Source organism: Schistocerca americana, chromosome 1, assembly GCF_021461395.2.
Source record: "Schistocerca americana isolate TAMUIC-IGC-003095 chromosome 1, iqSchAmer2.1, whole genome shotgun sequence".
In the NCBI taxonomy this organism is placed as follows: Eukaryota; Metazoa; Arthropoda; class Insecta; order Orthoptera; family Acrididae; genus Schistocerca; species Schistocerca americana.
Genome location: NC_060119.1, coordinates 1,080,754,793 through 1,080,771,850, shown reverse-complemented (window position 1 = coordinate 1,080,771,850; position 17,058 = coordinate 1,080,754,793). Strand labels below are relative to the sequence as shown.

The window sequence follows — 17,058 nt, the reverse complement described above, 5'->3', positions numbered from 1 at the left end:
AGGCTGTACAACAAAAACGGTGGCCTTGCACTGCCATGCCTTCCAAACGTTGGCGCATGCCCTGGAGCAGGGGTTCCAAGGCGAAAGCATACAAAATCGTGGAAAGAGGGCATCCTTGTCGTACAGATCGTGCGATGACCAGGGACGGTGTAAGACGACCATTGTACATGATTTTAGAGGTTGCACTACTCAACAGGCGCATAATCACCGTTACAATACCGCCAGGAAAACCCATATGCTGAAGAACTGTCCGTAAATAGAAGTGGTCAACACGGTCGAAAGCCTGGCTAAAGTCCAGTGAAGCCAAGGCGCCAGGGAGACGCTGATGATGCGCTAATGCTATCATGTCTCTGTAACGGCAAAGGGCCGTACGGATGTTGTTGTCGCCTCCTAGGGAAGTCTGGTCGCAGGATGTGACGTAACGTGCGACCTTCTTGAGTCGCGATGCCAGTAGCCGTGTGAATATTTTCATGTCGCTGTTGAGCAAAGTAATCGGGCGATAGTCCTGGACCCTCGATAACCCGCGCGGTTTATGTACGGGGATAATAATGCCTTCTAGAAAGGCGCTCGGGACCACTGTCATCGGTGACATCAGCTCTTGTGCGATTGCCGTCCACGTGGAAGCCAACAAATAGCGAAAACTTTTATAAAATTCGATGGGGATACCGTCAGGTCCTGGAGATCTGTTATCGGAACCCGCCTTGATAGCGTCTACCACTTCATCGGTGGTTACGTCGTCTTGGAGGTCATGCACTGCATCCTCTGGAAGAGTGTTCGTAGTAAGCTGAGCGACGTCTGTGATCAGGGATGCAGAATGCGGTACGGCTGCGTATAGCCCGGCAAAATGAGCATGGAGAGCACGACCGATGCTTTGTTGGGTGTCGTGCCGGCGCCCTTCCACATCAGTCAGGACTTGGATCAGAGCTCATCGTCGTCGTTGTCTTTCCTGAAGGAGGTGGTACATCGACGGACGTTCTTGAGGGATTCGATTAGAAGCTCGAGAACGGACTACAGTGCCTTCCAAGTTAAGCCGCATGATCAAGGAGATCTGCGCCTTCGTGCGATGGACCATCGACTGCCGGGCTGGCGAGAAAGGCATCGTCGTACAGTCACGTAGAATGGTGTAGTAGAAGTGCAGGGTATTAGTTTGCCACGCCTTTAATTCCTTCCCATAACTCATCAGAGTCTTCCTGAGGGTCGGCTTTGCACAGGAGAGCCACCATGATAAGGTGGAGTCATAGGCTTCTCGACGATGGTGGCAGCGTGCCCACGCTTCTTCGACCATACGGCGACAGTCTGAGGAGGTCAGGTGAGCGACATTGAGTTTCCACAGACCACGACTATGCCACACTTGCTGTCGGGCGAGAGTGACGTCACAGAGGTACGCATCATGGTCTGAAAAGGCCAAGGGCCAGACTTCCGCATGACGTGTGCCATCAGCAAGGGAGCGGGTAACGTAGATGCGATCTATGCGGCTTGACGAGTGAGAGGTGTAGAATGTATAGCCCGGTTGAATTCCGTGGAGCTTCTTCCATGTGTCAACAAGTCGGAGACGGTCGATGACCACTGAGAGAGATGCACAAGGGGAATGTCGCGGTAGTTGGTCCGCGGGCTCTTGTGTCGAGTTAAAATCCCCACCGAGTACCTAATCGTCCTGTGGACCGGTGAAGAGGGGCGTGACGCTTTCGGCAAAAAAAGTTTGTCGGTCATGACGGCGGCCAGTGCCGGACGGAGCGTAGATATTAATAATACGCACGCCGAACAGTGTGAGGGCCATACCTCGCGCAGTGGGGAGGTAGATGACGTCCTCTGCAGGGAGTCCGTCGCGTAGCAGGATGGCGACGCCGCTACCGGTATTGGATGCGGGGGAAACATGGGCGTTGTATCCGGTGGGAAATAGGAAGTCAGCCACAAACACCTCTTGTAAGAGTGCTATATCCATATCCGCAGAGTAAAGAGTGTCTCTGAACATGGCCAGTTTATGGGGGGCACGAATGGTGGCAAGATTCATCGTGGCGATACGATATTGCTGTGTGCGGCCATCCTCAGTATTTGCAGAACGTGCGGTAGAAGTAGCCGGCAGGTGGAGACCCGCCGGTGGTCCCGCCGTGGTGATAATTACTGGCGGGGCGCCAGCCCCAGTGTCGCCGAGGTGGACTCCTGTGCAGACACGCTGGCAGTCTGTTCCACTTCTTCTTCAACGTCATCGGCCCAGGAAGCTGACGACGTGGACATGTGACGGTCACGTACTTCCGGAACGGGTGTTGTGGATTCCGCAACATGAGTGGCAGGGGGACCGCCGTCATCATTCGTTGACAACGGCGAGGACACGTCCCTGGCTGGGAGAGTAGGCGTCACAGGAGGGGCGCCTGTTGCTGCCACATCGCGTGACTGGACGCAATGTGGGAGATCACCGTCAGACATCAGGTCGACATCTCCTGGGGCCGTCTGAGAAAGGGCGTCATCGGAAGACGTTCGTCGTCGTTTCCTGTGTTTGCGAGGCGACCGCTGTTTTCTGATGTGGCCTTCTGAATCAGAATGTGGTCGCCCGTCGTCTGACGCCAAACCCGTCTGGACAAAGGCAGACGTCGGCACGACACCGAGGTCGACGTCCATGGTTCCTACACGAACATCGGTTTCGGTCTGCGAACCGGACGGTCCTGAAGCGAGCACTGGAGGCGACGCCGTGCTTGTGTCCTCGGCGCGTTGTGCTGCGGCGGGAGGCGTTGACGAAGCTGCTGACGCAATCGAGATTGTTACGACTGGGTCCTGTGCAACCTTGGCGTAGGTGATGGGTAAGGACGTGACCGTCGAAGCCTGGGTCTCTTCACGTAACGGCGTCTGTATTAAACGGCGGTGTAAGCATTCGGAACGTACATGTCCCTCCTGGCCACATCCTGCGCACGTTCGTGGCTGTCCATCATACATGACGATGGCCCTCACACGGCCAATCAGCAGGTACGATGGGACATGTTTCGTCAGCTCAATTTTTATTTGCCGGACGCCATTTAATACGGGGTAGGTGGTAAATGTTTGCCACTTCTCCGCGACGTGACCCAAGACGGTGCCATATGGTTGGAAAGCGGCAATGACCACATCCTGAGGCACCTCGAGCGGGAGCTCAAACACCCGCAATGTCCGGAGACCGAATCCAGCATGGGCGACTGTCACAGCACCCATATGTCCATCAGAGTATTTAAATTTCAGTCCGGTAGCATGACGGTGAATTATGTCATTGCAAATTTCCTCCGTCGACATCTTGATGTAGACAACACTTCCAGTGATGGAAAAATGTATGCCTATTACGTCCTGGGGGTGCAAACGTAGATCCTGACGTATGAACTGTTCGACTTCGAATGCTTTGGGTCTTGGATGTTCGGTCTGAAACGTTACTTTTATCGTTGCATGGCGGTACGAGTGCGCCATTGTGTACGTTAGTACTGGACTCGATAGACACAAACACCGCGACGCGGAAGTAAACACCGCCGAGAGCGGAGCGTCGGACGGCGCGCGGAGCAGCTCCGCACGCTAGCACGGCTGCGAGCCGACTGTCGGCTAGACCACAGGCGTAATCACCCTAGGGTTTCTCTATCATGGGACAAGTTTTCCTCCAGGAAGTGCCGCAGTCTACAGTGTTGCCAGGTTGTGCAGATAATCGGACTTAGAGAATTAGCGAGTTGGCCAGTTTTTTTGTCCCATGTCGCGATCGGCGCGGACTTAGCCTCTGAAGCGGCCGGCCGCCGGTCGAGTTTTATGTCAAAGAGTGTACATGAACAGGTCTCCGTCACAGCTCTGACGTAGATTATGCAGACTAGTTATCAACTGATGCCATACCATATGTTATGGACTTTATGGATCTTCAAACTTCCATCGCAAGTGTACAACCTAAGCACCCATGAACATAAATCGTTGGATAACTGGCCCAGATTAGCAGACAGGATCTTCGTCATACTCTAACACAATGCATCGGTACCATCGATAATAATACCACAACACCAGCTTCAGCGTCCCTGCCACCACACTGCTGCCAAGCACAGACACAACAATCACCTACACTCTCCCAAGAACTTTGTGACACCATCCAAACCTGGTCTTGACACAACAATGGCAGTCTCTGAGTAAGTACCTCTGTCAACACAACACATTAACCTCGCAGACTGTTGACTGTAGTCTTTCGAACTGTGAATGCGCTCTAGTAGGTTCTGTGGCTGTCTCTTGTGTGGATGTGGTCTTGTACTGCGGTTATTCGTGTAAAATAAAGAGTGCTATCTCAAAACAGGACGTGTTATCCGTCACCCTGGTCCTATCCTGGCGCAGGACTCTACATTGCTGACCCATAACGACTAAATACTGATTTATTTTCATGCTGATTCAGATACTACACGTCGACAATACGCCATTGTGCAACAATTGTGTGGTGCAGTCCACAAGACAAGACAATGATTTCAATGTTAGAGCGTATGGTGCTTTGTAATCTACTCTTCTGCAACATTCATCAAATGCAGTGCTCCAACAGTGGACAGTAAAATCTAACAATGGTGTACTACAAACGATTTACTTTGAGGTTTTGTTGCCACTCCCACTTCCCACGAAAATCTGGGACATAATGAGCCACAATAATCCGAACGGTTAGGTTCGCGATCATATACTGTGCCCGACAATAATACCATTGCACATAGATCGCAGCAACAGCCTCAGCATGCCCACCATCTCGCTGCAGCCGAGTTCGGACACAACAGTCACCTACATTCGCCAATGACAACTTCCTCACACCATCTCAACCCGGCCTCAAACGGCGATGGAAGTCTCTGAGGAAGTGCCTCTGCCAACACAACCCTTCACTCACCAATGGGATCAGTAATGCACCTCTTACTTGTGTGCTTCCCACTGAAACTCCATGCATGCCTATACCCCCAATCTCTCCACAAGAGTCGTTTATACAGTGCGCTATCAGGAATGGAGTGGTACATGAGATTACCACCATGCCACGCCCTCCAGCCCATCACAGACCACGCAGGTTACCGCCAGACAAGCTCTGTGTCACTAAGGCTGCAATCGATGAACTCCTAAAAGCCGGAGTTCTGAGACCTTTGAACAGCTCATGGGCTTCACCCACACTGAACATTCAGGATTTCTCCTATTGTCTTGTACGCACTTCTGCTTTGAGGATCAATCACTGCAAGCAAGCGTTCCTGCAGATAGTGATGAGTGCAAAAGATATTCACAAGACAGCGGTTATCATGCCATTCAGCTTCTTCGAGTTCCCGTTTACGCTACATGGCCTGAAAAACGCTATTTAAACCAGGCATCTTTTTATTGGTGGTATTTTGTTCAAGCTCCTAACCTGATTTGCCCACCTAGAAAACGTCCTCAGACAAGGGCACGCGTGAATTGCATCTTAAATGAGTTTTCGACACGCTTGCTGATAACGGTTTGTGATTAATGAAGAAAAATGGCAGTTTCGACGTACTGAGGTCATCTTTCTCAGGTATATCGTTAACGATGACGGCATTTGTCCTACACCACAACAAGTGGAATTCATCTTTCAGCTGCCGCTGCTGCAATCTCCAAAAATTATGTCTATTCCTAGGGATGATTAATTTCTATCGCCATTACCTTCTGCAGGTAGTCGCCATTTAGGCTCAACTCACAGAAGTTTTTGCGAACAAGAATAGCACTGGTAAAATGTAAGCTGGCTGGGCCCCCTTGCATGCAGCTCGCCTTTGACCAGCTTAAAGACTACCTTGCACATGTCATGATTTTGGCACACCCACTTCCTCACGCTCATGTCACTATTACATCTGATGCAAATGATTCCTCTATTGAGGCGGTTCTCCAACAGGCAGTGACAGGTTAAGCAATCACTTCAGTTTTCCTCATGTAAACTGAAAGCTTCACAGCGTAAGTGGTTTACCTATGACTGTGAGCTTCTAACGGTTTATGAGGCAGCTCATCATCTCAAAGTTGATATCGAAGGCAGACCATTAGTCATTTACATGGGCCATCAACCGCAGACGCAATCCGAAAGGCATATGCCTCAGGTGATTCAGCCACCTGAACTATACTGCACAGTTTACAATCGATGTGCACCACCGGAAGAGCGCAGACAATGTTGTGGTGGGCGACCTCACAGATCAACGCCCTCTTGCGCGAATCGACTACAACGAATTCCAACAACTACAACACCTTCGCCACGATCCCACTACTTATCTCAGACTTACACATCGCCTGATACTGGGGGTGGGTAGACAGATTTTGGTATGATGTGTTACAAAACCGAACTCGCCCCTTTATATCTCACTGCTTTGGAAGATCATTTACGACGACTTGCACAAATTGTCGCATTCCAGCATCAGCCCAATGACACACTTTCATCTACATCTACATCATGCTCCGCAAGCCACCTAATGGTGTGTGGCGGGGGGGTACTTCCGGTACCACTATCTGATCCCTCCAACACTGTTCCTGTGACTGCGAAGAATGATTGACAGTAAATCTCCGTATTGGCTCTAATTTCTCGAATTTTCTCCTCGTGGTCAATACGTGAAATGTATATGGGGAGAAGTAATATGTTGTCTGCGGGTGTACAGGATGGAATGGTCAGACTGTGATGCCTGCTATGTGGGACAGACTGGTAAAGGACTTGAGATGAGGTTTGGTGAGCATGTAGCTTTGTATAGCTGAGAGATCCAACTTCGCTGCCGATCAGGCTGAGAATGGGCACACACTCCCCTCACAGAGGATGGGTGCCAGGTTATTGCATAAAGCTGAGAAGGACAGATTCATGAACTTCCTGGAGGAGATGGAGATATTCTGTCATCTGAGGTCATCTGACATTCACCTGTTCAATGAGCAGGCATTTCAGCTCAGGGGATGTCACAACTCAGGAGGGAACTAATATGGAAATTACTTTTTGTTCATTGTTATTTCATTCCCCCTGCCCCATGTCATATGTTGTCCGACTCCTCCTGAAAAATGCTGTCCCGAAATTTCAATAGTAAATCTCTCCTGATGCACAACACCTCTCTTGTAACGTCTCTTGTAACGTTTGTTTAGCATCTCCGTAACGCTCTCTCGCCAGCTGAACGATCCCGTGACGAAACGCGCCGTTCATCGCTGAATCTTCTCTATCTCCTCTATCAGTCCTATCTGATAGGGATCCAAGATAGTTGAACAATACTCAGGAATCGCATGAACAACCGCATTATAAGCCACTTCTTTCGTGGATGAGTTACATTTCCTAAAGATTCTTCCGATGAATCTGAATCTGGTGTCTGCTTTTCCCCTATCTGTTTTATATGCTTATTCCACTTAAGGTCGCTCTGGATAGTTACGCCTAGATATTTTACGGCAGACGCTGTCTCCAGCTGTTTGTCATCAATAGTGTAGCTGTACAGTAGTGGATTTCTTTTCCTATGTATGCACAATATGTGACCTTTACTTATGTTCAGGGTCAACTACCACAGTCTGCACCATTCATCAATTCTCTGCAGGTCGTTCTGCAAATGTAAGTAGGCTGTTTATGTTTTCTTATTGCCAACGTTACGTAGCGCTCTGTATGAAAAACACTGGCTCTGATGTGTGCAGTCTGTGGCTAGTTTGCATTGTTGTCTGCCATTGTAGTGTTGGGCAGCTGGATGTGAACAGCGCGTAGCGTTGCGCAGTTGGAGGTGAGCCGCCAGCAGTGGTGGATGTGGGGAGAGAAATGGCGGAGTTTTGAAATTTGTAAGACTGGATGGCATGAACTGCTATATATATTATGACTATTAAGGTAAATACATTGTTTGTTCTCTATTAAAATCTTTCATTTGCTAACTATGCCTATCAGTAGTTAGTGCCTTCCGTAGTTTGAATCTTTTATTTAGCTGGCAGTAGTGGCGTTCGCTGTATTGCAGTAGTTCGAGTAACGAAGATTTTTGTGAGGTAAGTGATTTGCGAAACGTATAGGTTAATTTAGTCAGGACCATTATCTTGTAGGGATTATTGAAAGTCAGATTGCGTTGCGCTAAAAATATTGTGTGTCAGTTTAAGCACAGTCATGTATAATTTTTCTAAGGGGACGTTTCACAAATTATTACTAACTTCTGGCGTTGCTACTTTGGTATAAACAATTGCATCATCTGTGAATAGCCTTAAAAAGCATCCGACGCTTTCTACTCTGCGCTTTTTTCTAGTCGTTAGGTACCTTTCGTTGCTCAAGCGATCTACGATAAATTACTGCCAGAAGGGGAGCAAGTTCTTTCGCATAATCTTTATAGAATCTTATAGGTATCTCATCTGGCCCTGAAGCCTTTCCACTACTAATCGATTGTAGCTACTTTTCAATTCCGCTCGGTTATCTCAATATCTGCCATTTCGACGTTCGCATGACGTTTGAAATGAGGGACAGTGTTACGATCTTCCTCGGTGAAACAACTTCGGAAGACCGAATTCAGTATTTCGGCCTTCTCTCTGTTACCTTCCGTTTCGATGCCGATGTGGTTGCTGACAGAATGAATAGATGATTTTGACCCACTTACTGATTTTACATACGACCAAAATCTCTTAGGGTTTTTACTCAGGTCGGTTGATAACGTCTTACTTTCAAAATCGTTGAATGCTTCTCTCATTGCTCTCCTTACGCTCATTCTCGCTTCGTTCAGCTTTTGTTTTCAGATAGGTTTTTACTTCTCTTCAATATGAGATGAAGTGCTCTTTGTTTACGTAGTGCTTTTCTAACACGGCTATTAACCATTGTGGGTCTTTCAAATCCTCAAACCTTGTTACAGATCGCTTCATGTGGCTGAACGTTAAGGAAGATTGCAAAGAGTGAATACACATGTGCATTCTATGTCAACAGAGCACAGTGGGGCATCAAGTGCAACCACTTCCTGGCTGGTTTGAGGTCCCAACGGGATGTAACCAAGATGTACATCTCGATCTGGCGGGAACTCTCTCTGGTAGATGCTATCGATGTATTCTTTCAGTCATCGACTGCATAATGCCGTGGGTAGAGGCTGCACCTATCAGAGACATCACAGCAGTTTCATGAGCCAGAGCTCTCACTGATACGTGGATTTCTCAGTTTGGATGCCTGGCGTCTATCACCACTGATCAAGGTCGGCAATTCGAATCGGCCCTGTTCAGTGAACTGTGCAACTTTTTGCGCTACTCAGCGATGTCAGACATCTGCCTACCATCCACAGAACAATGGTCTTGTCGAATGGTGGCACTCGCTCCATGGAGGCCAATAAACCGAAGTCCTGCCTTGGATGCTATTATCAGTGTACTTGGCACACAAACCTGACAAATCTCTAACAGAGGTTCTGTATTGCGAAACACTCTCCTTACCAGCTGATTTCGTGCTTCAACAACCACCAGTTGCAGCCAAGACCCACCCATCCTCGTCACACACACACCAAATGCCTTATAGCATGCCTCTGTGTCACTCCTATCTTCATTCACAAGGCGCTTGATGACTGTGATTTCGTTATGCTCCACAGCGACATGGTCCAGTCAGCTTTGCAAATGCCATACACACACACAAAATGTTCAAATGTGTGTGAATTCCTAAGGGACCAAACTGCTGAGGTCATCTGTCCCTAGACTTACACACTACTTAATCTAACTTAAACTACCTTGCGCGGCCACTTCGGGTGGCACACGGACACAAAGAAAGTGCTTAAACGAAGGATACAGCCTTTCGAAATATTACTGAATGACACGCTTTCAACAGTAACAATAAACCGTCTCAAGCCCATGTGGACCCTGCACATCAACTCGTCCACTGACGCTGCACCGCTTCTTTCATGCCAGCCAGCCCCGTCCCTTGGCACTCAGCTGGGACGTCTGACAACACACATTGAAGCCCCCAATGATTTCGAGGTACATCTCGAGATCCAAAACTTCCTACCTGACGACCTGTGTGTCAAATTAGTTTACAATTTTGTGATCATCGAGGGACAACACCCAGAACACCACACCAAGTATGACTTCTTAGCGTGTCACTTTACACATGCCTAAAAACTGCTGAATGATTTGACTCACACGCTACCACGTCACGGCTGACCCCATGGGATCCGTTCTGGCAGCCAACACTTCCGGCCAATCCTACTAAGGGCAGACTTACCGACCACTAGTACATCTTCAGGACTTTCGCCTCTGCGTGATGAAATGGGAATTTCTCCCACATATGGACATTCCAGCCAGTATACAAACACCGCTTAGACCAACATCTGTGCCGGCCGCGGTGGCCGAGCGGTTCTAGGCGCTTCAGTCCGGAACCGCGCGACGGCTACGGTCGCAGGTTCGAACCCTGACTCGGGCGTGGATATGTGTGATGTCCTTAGGTTTAAGTAGTTCTAAGTTCTAGGGGGACTGATGACCTCAGCTGTTAAGTCCCATAGTGCTTAGAGCCATATGAACCAACATCTGTAAGAACTCGGACCTCTCCATGCCTCTCCTGCTGATCACGTCTCGTATGGTTTCTCCATCGTCATATCATGGTGGTCACCTGGCCCACCCAATGCTCTGCACTATTGTGGAGGGAGGTTCTTTGTCAGGACGCCGTGATGTATTAACCTCGCTGACTATTGACTGTGGTCTCTTGCAGGCAATCTTCGGAACTGTGAGTGTGCTTTGTTGGTTCTATGGCTGGCTCCTGCACAAATGTGTTCTTGTATTGACATTATTCTTGTAATAAAGAGAATGCTATCTCAAGTCAGGGCATGTTATCTGTCACCCTGATCCACTCCCAGGGCAGGACTATACCAACAGTTATAAGAATGCAAATTTTACTGTATTTAACATTACTTTGAAAGATGATTTAATACTTTCTCATATACCGAAATATTCTCATAATTTCTAACGTCACCTATGATCATAATTAATGGTTTAATAGTGCATTACTAAATAATTATTCAACGATATTAACTATAAGAATCATGAGACCTGAGTTCCTCCTGGCGTATACAATTTGGAAACATCTTCCGGGAACTCAGCCAGGTAATGTTTACGGCTACCGCCGATATTTCGGCGGGAGTACAGCCCACCATTTTCAATGCACAAACTGCAACGGACAAATGATGTACAGGCAAATTTAAAACCTCGATTCTTGTAGTAATTCAGGAAAGATAACACACACACACACTGAACGCTAGTGCCACCAAAGATGACCAGAGTCAGAGGTATCGATAGTGAAAGACTATGAACTAGCTAGTGAGATAACATTGACTCTTTCCCTCTGTTTTTTGACAAGGGAGTGATCAGGATTCCAAGCAGAGTTTAAGCAAAAACCTCCATCCCTGTTTACAAGGTTGCTCGCTAATTCAATCTCAACAGCCTCCTTAATAACACTGCCCCAATAACTGGACGTGCATGCCTGTGTCTCGGTATTGTTATATGACATAGGGTGACCAGTATCCAAACAATGTCCACATATAGCAGATCTACTTGGCTGCTGTAATTGTGTATGCCGTTTATGCTCAATCCATCGGTACTACACGGTCCTGATAGTCTGACCAATATATGCCATGCCACAGCTACAAGGAATGCGATATACACCCGCCTCACGCAAACCAAGATCATCCTTAACAGAACCCAAAAGCACTCTAATTTTAAATGGAGGTCGGAAAACACATTTCGCATCGTATTCCCGTAAAATACAACCGATCTTGTTGGAAGTGCTTCGTATGTAGGGCAAAAAGGCAGTACACTAAGGTGTCGACTCAGTATTATCATCAATCACCTTTTGTACAGTGGTCGATAGCGCAACACATTTTCAATCTGTCTTTCACCATACCCATTTTGACGAAACGTAGCTTCAAGATGGGGCAACTCAGCTGGCAAAGTTCCAGTGTCGGAAATGACATGAGCCCTGTGTACCAAGGTGCGAAGTACCCCTGCACGCTGAGCCAGATGGTGACAACTATCAGCCTCTTAGTAAAAGTCTGTGTGAGTGCGTTTCCGGTAAACTCCATGTCCCAATGATCCATCAGCCTTCCTCCTAACCAAAACGTCAAGAAAGAGAAAGCAACCATCCTTTTCCACCTCCATTGTAAAACGAATGTTCTGGTGGATCGAGTTCAGATGTTCTAAACAGGCATTCAAATTCTCCCTACCATGAAGCCCAACAACGAAAGTATCATCAAAATATCTGAAGAAACAGGCGAGTTTCAAAGGCACCGACTCTAATGGACGTTCCTCAAAGTCTTCCATAAACAGATTTGCAACACAGGTGACAACGGACTACCCATCGCAATCCATCTATTTGTTCGTAATACCGGTCACTGAATAGAAAGTAACTGGATGTCAACACATGTCAAAAGAGATTAGTTACTTCAACACTAAACCTAACCTCAATTAACCGCAACGTATCAGAGGAACACGAGTGAAGAGAGAGACCACATCAAAACTTACTAAAATATCAGTCATTCAACCGCATTCCCTCCAAACGACGTAAGAAATCAGCTGAGTTCCTAATTGATGTCCACACTGACCAACTTGTAAACTTAACAGAGAAGCAAGATGTTTGGCTACACGATATGTTGGAGAGCCAATATTGCTCACTGTAAGATGGAAAGGAACCCCTTCCTTGTGTACCTTCAGAAGGCCATATAACGTAGGGAGAATAGCACTATAGGTGTTAAGGCCTTTGATAGTGTCCTGCGACAAACCACTTTCCTTCAGGAGGCTGTTGATCTTTCTCTCAACACTTTTCGTGAGGCCAGCACAACAATTCAGCCTCATTGCTTCCATTAATCTTTTGTCATTTATTATAAAATTATAATTTTTAACAAAATAAATAACGAAAAAAACAATTTATAACAAACTGACCAACAAACAACAGATATCAACCATGAAAACCACGACGTAATGAGATATCGAGATGTGCACATGGCCGTGTATTGGGTGGAAATGAGCTGCAGGGTCACGTGATAAACAACGAACGGATGACGTCAGCCATCAGAATTTTCTTCCATAGAAACCTGGATGGTGCCGTGATGTGATGTGATGGCTAGCATAGATGCCGCCATTTGAAATGGATTTCGGAATGTTTTGACAGGACGTGACATGAATAGACGTGATAAGAGTGTGAATTGGCCTTAACCGAGAAGCGAAATACAATTTTTTCGATTTAGCTTTGAAAATCCTTTAATAATGAAATAATTTCAAACAACTTTTCATCTCCTATTTTACTTCGTTAGGGGACTTAATTTCCAAAAACAGTGAAACACAATTTTCTTTTTAAATTTCTAACTGAGAAGATAAATACGAGTTTCATAGATGTAGCTTTAGAAGTGCTTTAGGAGTTCTTTAATAATGATTTATTAGAAAACTTTCACCCAGTGCTTTACGTCCTTAATATTGAATTTCCAAAAATGCTAAAACACATATTTTTCTATTTCTCACTGAGAAACCGGATACCAATTTTCGTACTTCTACTTTCAAAATTTCCTTAATAATGACATATTTTCAAAAAGCTTTTCATCCTCTACTTCCCCCTTTAGGAGGGGAATTTCGAACAGTTCCTTGTTAAACGATGTCTAAAAGTGCAAGGTCCACACCCTCTCCAAATTCCAAGTATCTATCTTAGCAGTTTGGGCTAGGCGATGACGACTCAGTGAATCAGTCATGCCCTATTTCTACTCCTTATTCATTGAACTTCCCAAAACAGTGAAAGACATATTTTTTCACTCCAACCAATATTCAAAACTTTAGCTTTAAAAACGCTTTTACAATGTAATACTTTCATTCATAACAATTTTCAAAACTTTAACTTTAAAAATGGTTTTACCATGAAAAACTTTCATAAAAGTTTTAAACCACTAGGGTTGAATTTCCAAAAACAGTGAAACACATATCTTTTATTTTTGACACAAACGCTAAATACAAATTTTCAGAGATTTAGCTTCAAAAATGCTAGCAAAATAAAATATTTCCATAAAAGCTTTCCCTTATTTCATCCCAATAGGGGTTGAATTTCCAAAAACAATGAAACACGTATTTCTTCATTCCTTACAGAGAAGTCAAATACTAATTTTCATAGATCTAGCTTTGAAAATGCTTTCATAATGAAATAATTACATAAAACTTTTCGTATCCTATTTTACTTCCTTAGAGGCTTAAATCTTCAAAAGCACTGAAAGAGGTATTTCTTATTTCTAATCTAAAAGTGAAATACCAATTTTGATAGATGTAGCTTTAAAAATGCTTTAATAGTTCTTTAATAGTGATTTATTTTAAAACATTTCGCTCAATATTCTACCCCCTTAGTCACTGAATTTCCAAAAACACTGATATCTTTTTTTTTAAATTTCTGATGGAGAGACCAAATACCAATTTTCGTAGTTCTGTCTTCAAGATTGCCTTAATAGAGGTATATTTAAAAAAAAGAATTTCATCCCCTATTTCACCACCTTGAGGACGAAACATCGAAAAATACCTTCTTAAACGAGGTCTACAGTATAAGATCAACATCCTCTGCAAAGTTCAGCCTTCTATCCTTAGTGGTTTGGGCTGGGCGATGATGAGTCAGTGAGTAAGTCAGTAAGTTGGGTTATTGCCTTTTATATGAAGGGATCACATAGCGGGTCTCTCATTCAGAACTTGTATTTGAATGTTGTTTGAGTGAATATTATATTATCCCTCATGTAAGAAGGAGAACTGTCTACCATCACGTGTTAGAATTCAACAGTGCAACGATCATGGTCTGTCGAGACAGTTATTGATCATTCTGCTGTGTTGCTACTCATATCGATCAGGATCCAACACTATCATGAGAATATCAAATAGGTGAGTTCATGAGAACTACATTCAACGCCATGCAGGATCTCAATGGCCCCAACCATGTAGTGTCCTAAAAGACATACGTACTGTTTACTCTGCCATGCGGGATCTTACAAACATGTCGTATATCATCACCTAAGAAAATGACATGGTTGAGGCAAGGACAGTGCACTGATCTCAGAAGCACCATGATCCATCAGTATGGTGGCCATTCGTGCAGTTTCCTTCGACATTGCAGCAGAGAGGGGCAAGCTGATAGTGGTGCGCCAAACAACACTGGACATAGGAATGGCACCGCATTGTCTTTTCAGATGAGTTCTGGATTTATACATAACATTATGATGTATCCATTCGTGGAGGCTCCGAGGAGAACAAACGTTGTCAGAATTTTTTGAGGCACTAAATAATTTTCTGTCACTCCAGAGGAATATTTATTTCCCTCTGGAAATAACCTAATGACTGCAGTGTTTTATCACTGAATAGAGCAGCAATAGTCAACATGCTAATAAAAGTGAATAAACTAACTTACTTTTGTTGTGTTAAGACTTCGCTGATTGCCCATAGTAAAGACTCTTCTGTAATGTTGTGGAACAGTAATTTAACTGCATATCCTTTAGCCTCAGCTCGAATTAAATTCACATTTTGATCTCCAAGTATTGGTATTCCTAAAACTGGAACTCCATGGTAGACAGCTTCTTGAAGGCTATGTATACCACCATGTGATATAAACAACACAACTTTCTTATGTCCTGTAAAAAACAAAGTAACATTATTGGCTAAATCAAATAATGGAAACCTCAGCTGCAATATCAACAATATAAGTAAAAGACAGATGGCTACTCACCATAAAGATGTCACATTGAGTTGCAGACAGGCACAATGAAAAGACACTTACACATCAGCTTTCGGCCAAAACCTTCATTAGAAAAGAAAACACACACCCATTCACTCACACAACAAGGCACGCCTTACATACACATGACCGCCATCTTCTGCAGCTGGGACCAGAAAGTAATTTTCATACAGAATGGAAGCAGCCATCTGGAGAGGACATAGAAGGGGAAGGAGTAGCAGGGTATGGGTAGGAGGAGCGTGCAGGGACTAGAGTACCAACAGGTGCAGCGTTGGGAGGCTATGGGTCCCGGATATGAGGAGAGTGGGGGGGGGGGGGGGGTAAAAGGGTAGAAAAAGAGGAGGAGCAAAAAAGGAGAAAGACAAGTGGATGTATTGGCAGAATGTGGCACACAAAGAGGGGAATGGGACAAGTATAGGGGGAGGTGATAGGGCAGAATGGGTGGAAGCTGTTGGTTTGAGGTTGTTAGGACAGTAAGTTACCGTAGTTTGAGGCTGAGATGATGCTGGGAGTAGAGAATGTACTATAAGGATGACTCACATCTGCACAGTTCTGACACGCTGATGGCGGAGCAGAGGATCCAGATGGCTCAGGTAGTCAAGCAGCCATTGAAATCAAGCATATGACATAGCCACTTTACAGGTGGCCTGGCGTCTGATTGGATAGGATAAGCCTGTGACAGGAATGGAATGGGAAGTGCTGGGTGATTGGATGGACAGGTCTTGTACCTGGGTTTTCCAATTTAGGAGGTATGGGAAGGATCTTGGGTAGGAAATCCCTCATTTCAGGGCATGAAGGTAGGTAACCAAAGCCCTGAAGAAAGATGTGGTTCAGTTGATAAGTCCAGGATGGTACTGAGTGACGAAGGGGCACTCTTTTGTAGCTGATTCTTGGGGGCGGTGGGGCGTTTGGGGGTGTGGGGCAAAATGGCATGGGAGATCTATTTGAGGACTGAGAGTGGGAGATAGTGCCTGTATGTGAAGGCCTTGGTGAGACCCTCAACATACTGCAGATACTCTGTCCCTGGTGGCCAGGCTGTATAGGAGGGACCTTTTGGTGTGTGAAGGATGACAGCTATTGATATATAGGTACTGTTGGTGGATGGTTGGTGGGTGTAATATGGGCAGAGGTGTGGATGGAGCCATCAGAGAGGAAGACATGGTCGCCCAGGAAGGTGACATTCTGGGTTAAGGAGGACCAAGTGAAGGTGCTGAGATTGTGGAGGAATGAGGATAGGGTATCTTGGCCATGACTCCTGATTGTGATGATATCATCAATGAACCTGAACCAGACAAGGGGTTTGTCATTTTGTGAGGCTAGGGAAGTCTCCTCTAGATGGCCCATAAACAGGTTGGCGTGTGAGGGTGCCATGCAGGTGTCCATGGCTGTGCCACAGATTTGTTTGTATACCTTCCCCACAGAGGAGCAGTAGATGTGAG

At 45.7% G+C, this 17,058-nt stretch overlaps 1 protein-coding gene across 1 annotated transcript in view; it reads right to left on the bottom strand.

Moving 5' to 3' along the window:
- The window catches only part of LOC124596476 (UDP-glucosyltransferase 2-like), a 111,899-nt gene that overhangs the window by 31,218 nt on the left and 63,623 nt on the right, over positions 1-17,058 (bottom strand). Inside the window, exon 5 of the mRNA XM_047135623.1 lies at positions 15,296-15,515. Within this exon, the coding sequence (XP_046991579.1) occupies positions 15,296-15,515 (220 nt within the window). The remainder of the gene's footprint in view (positions 1-15,295; positions 15,516-17,058) is intronic.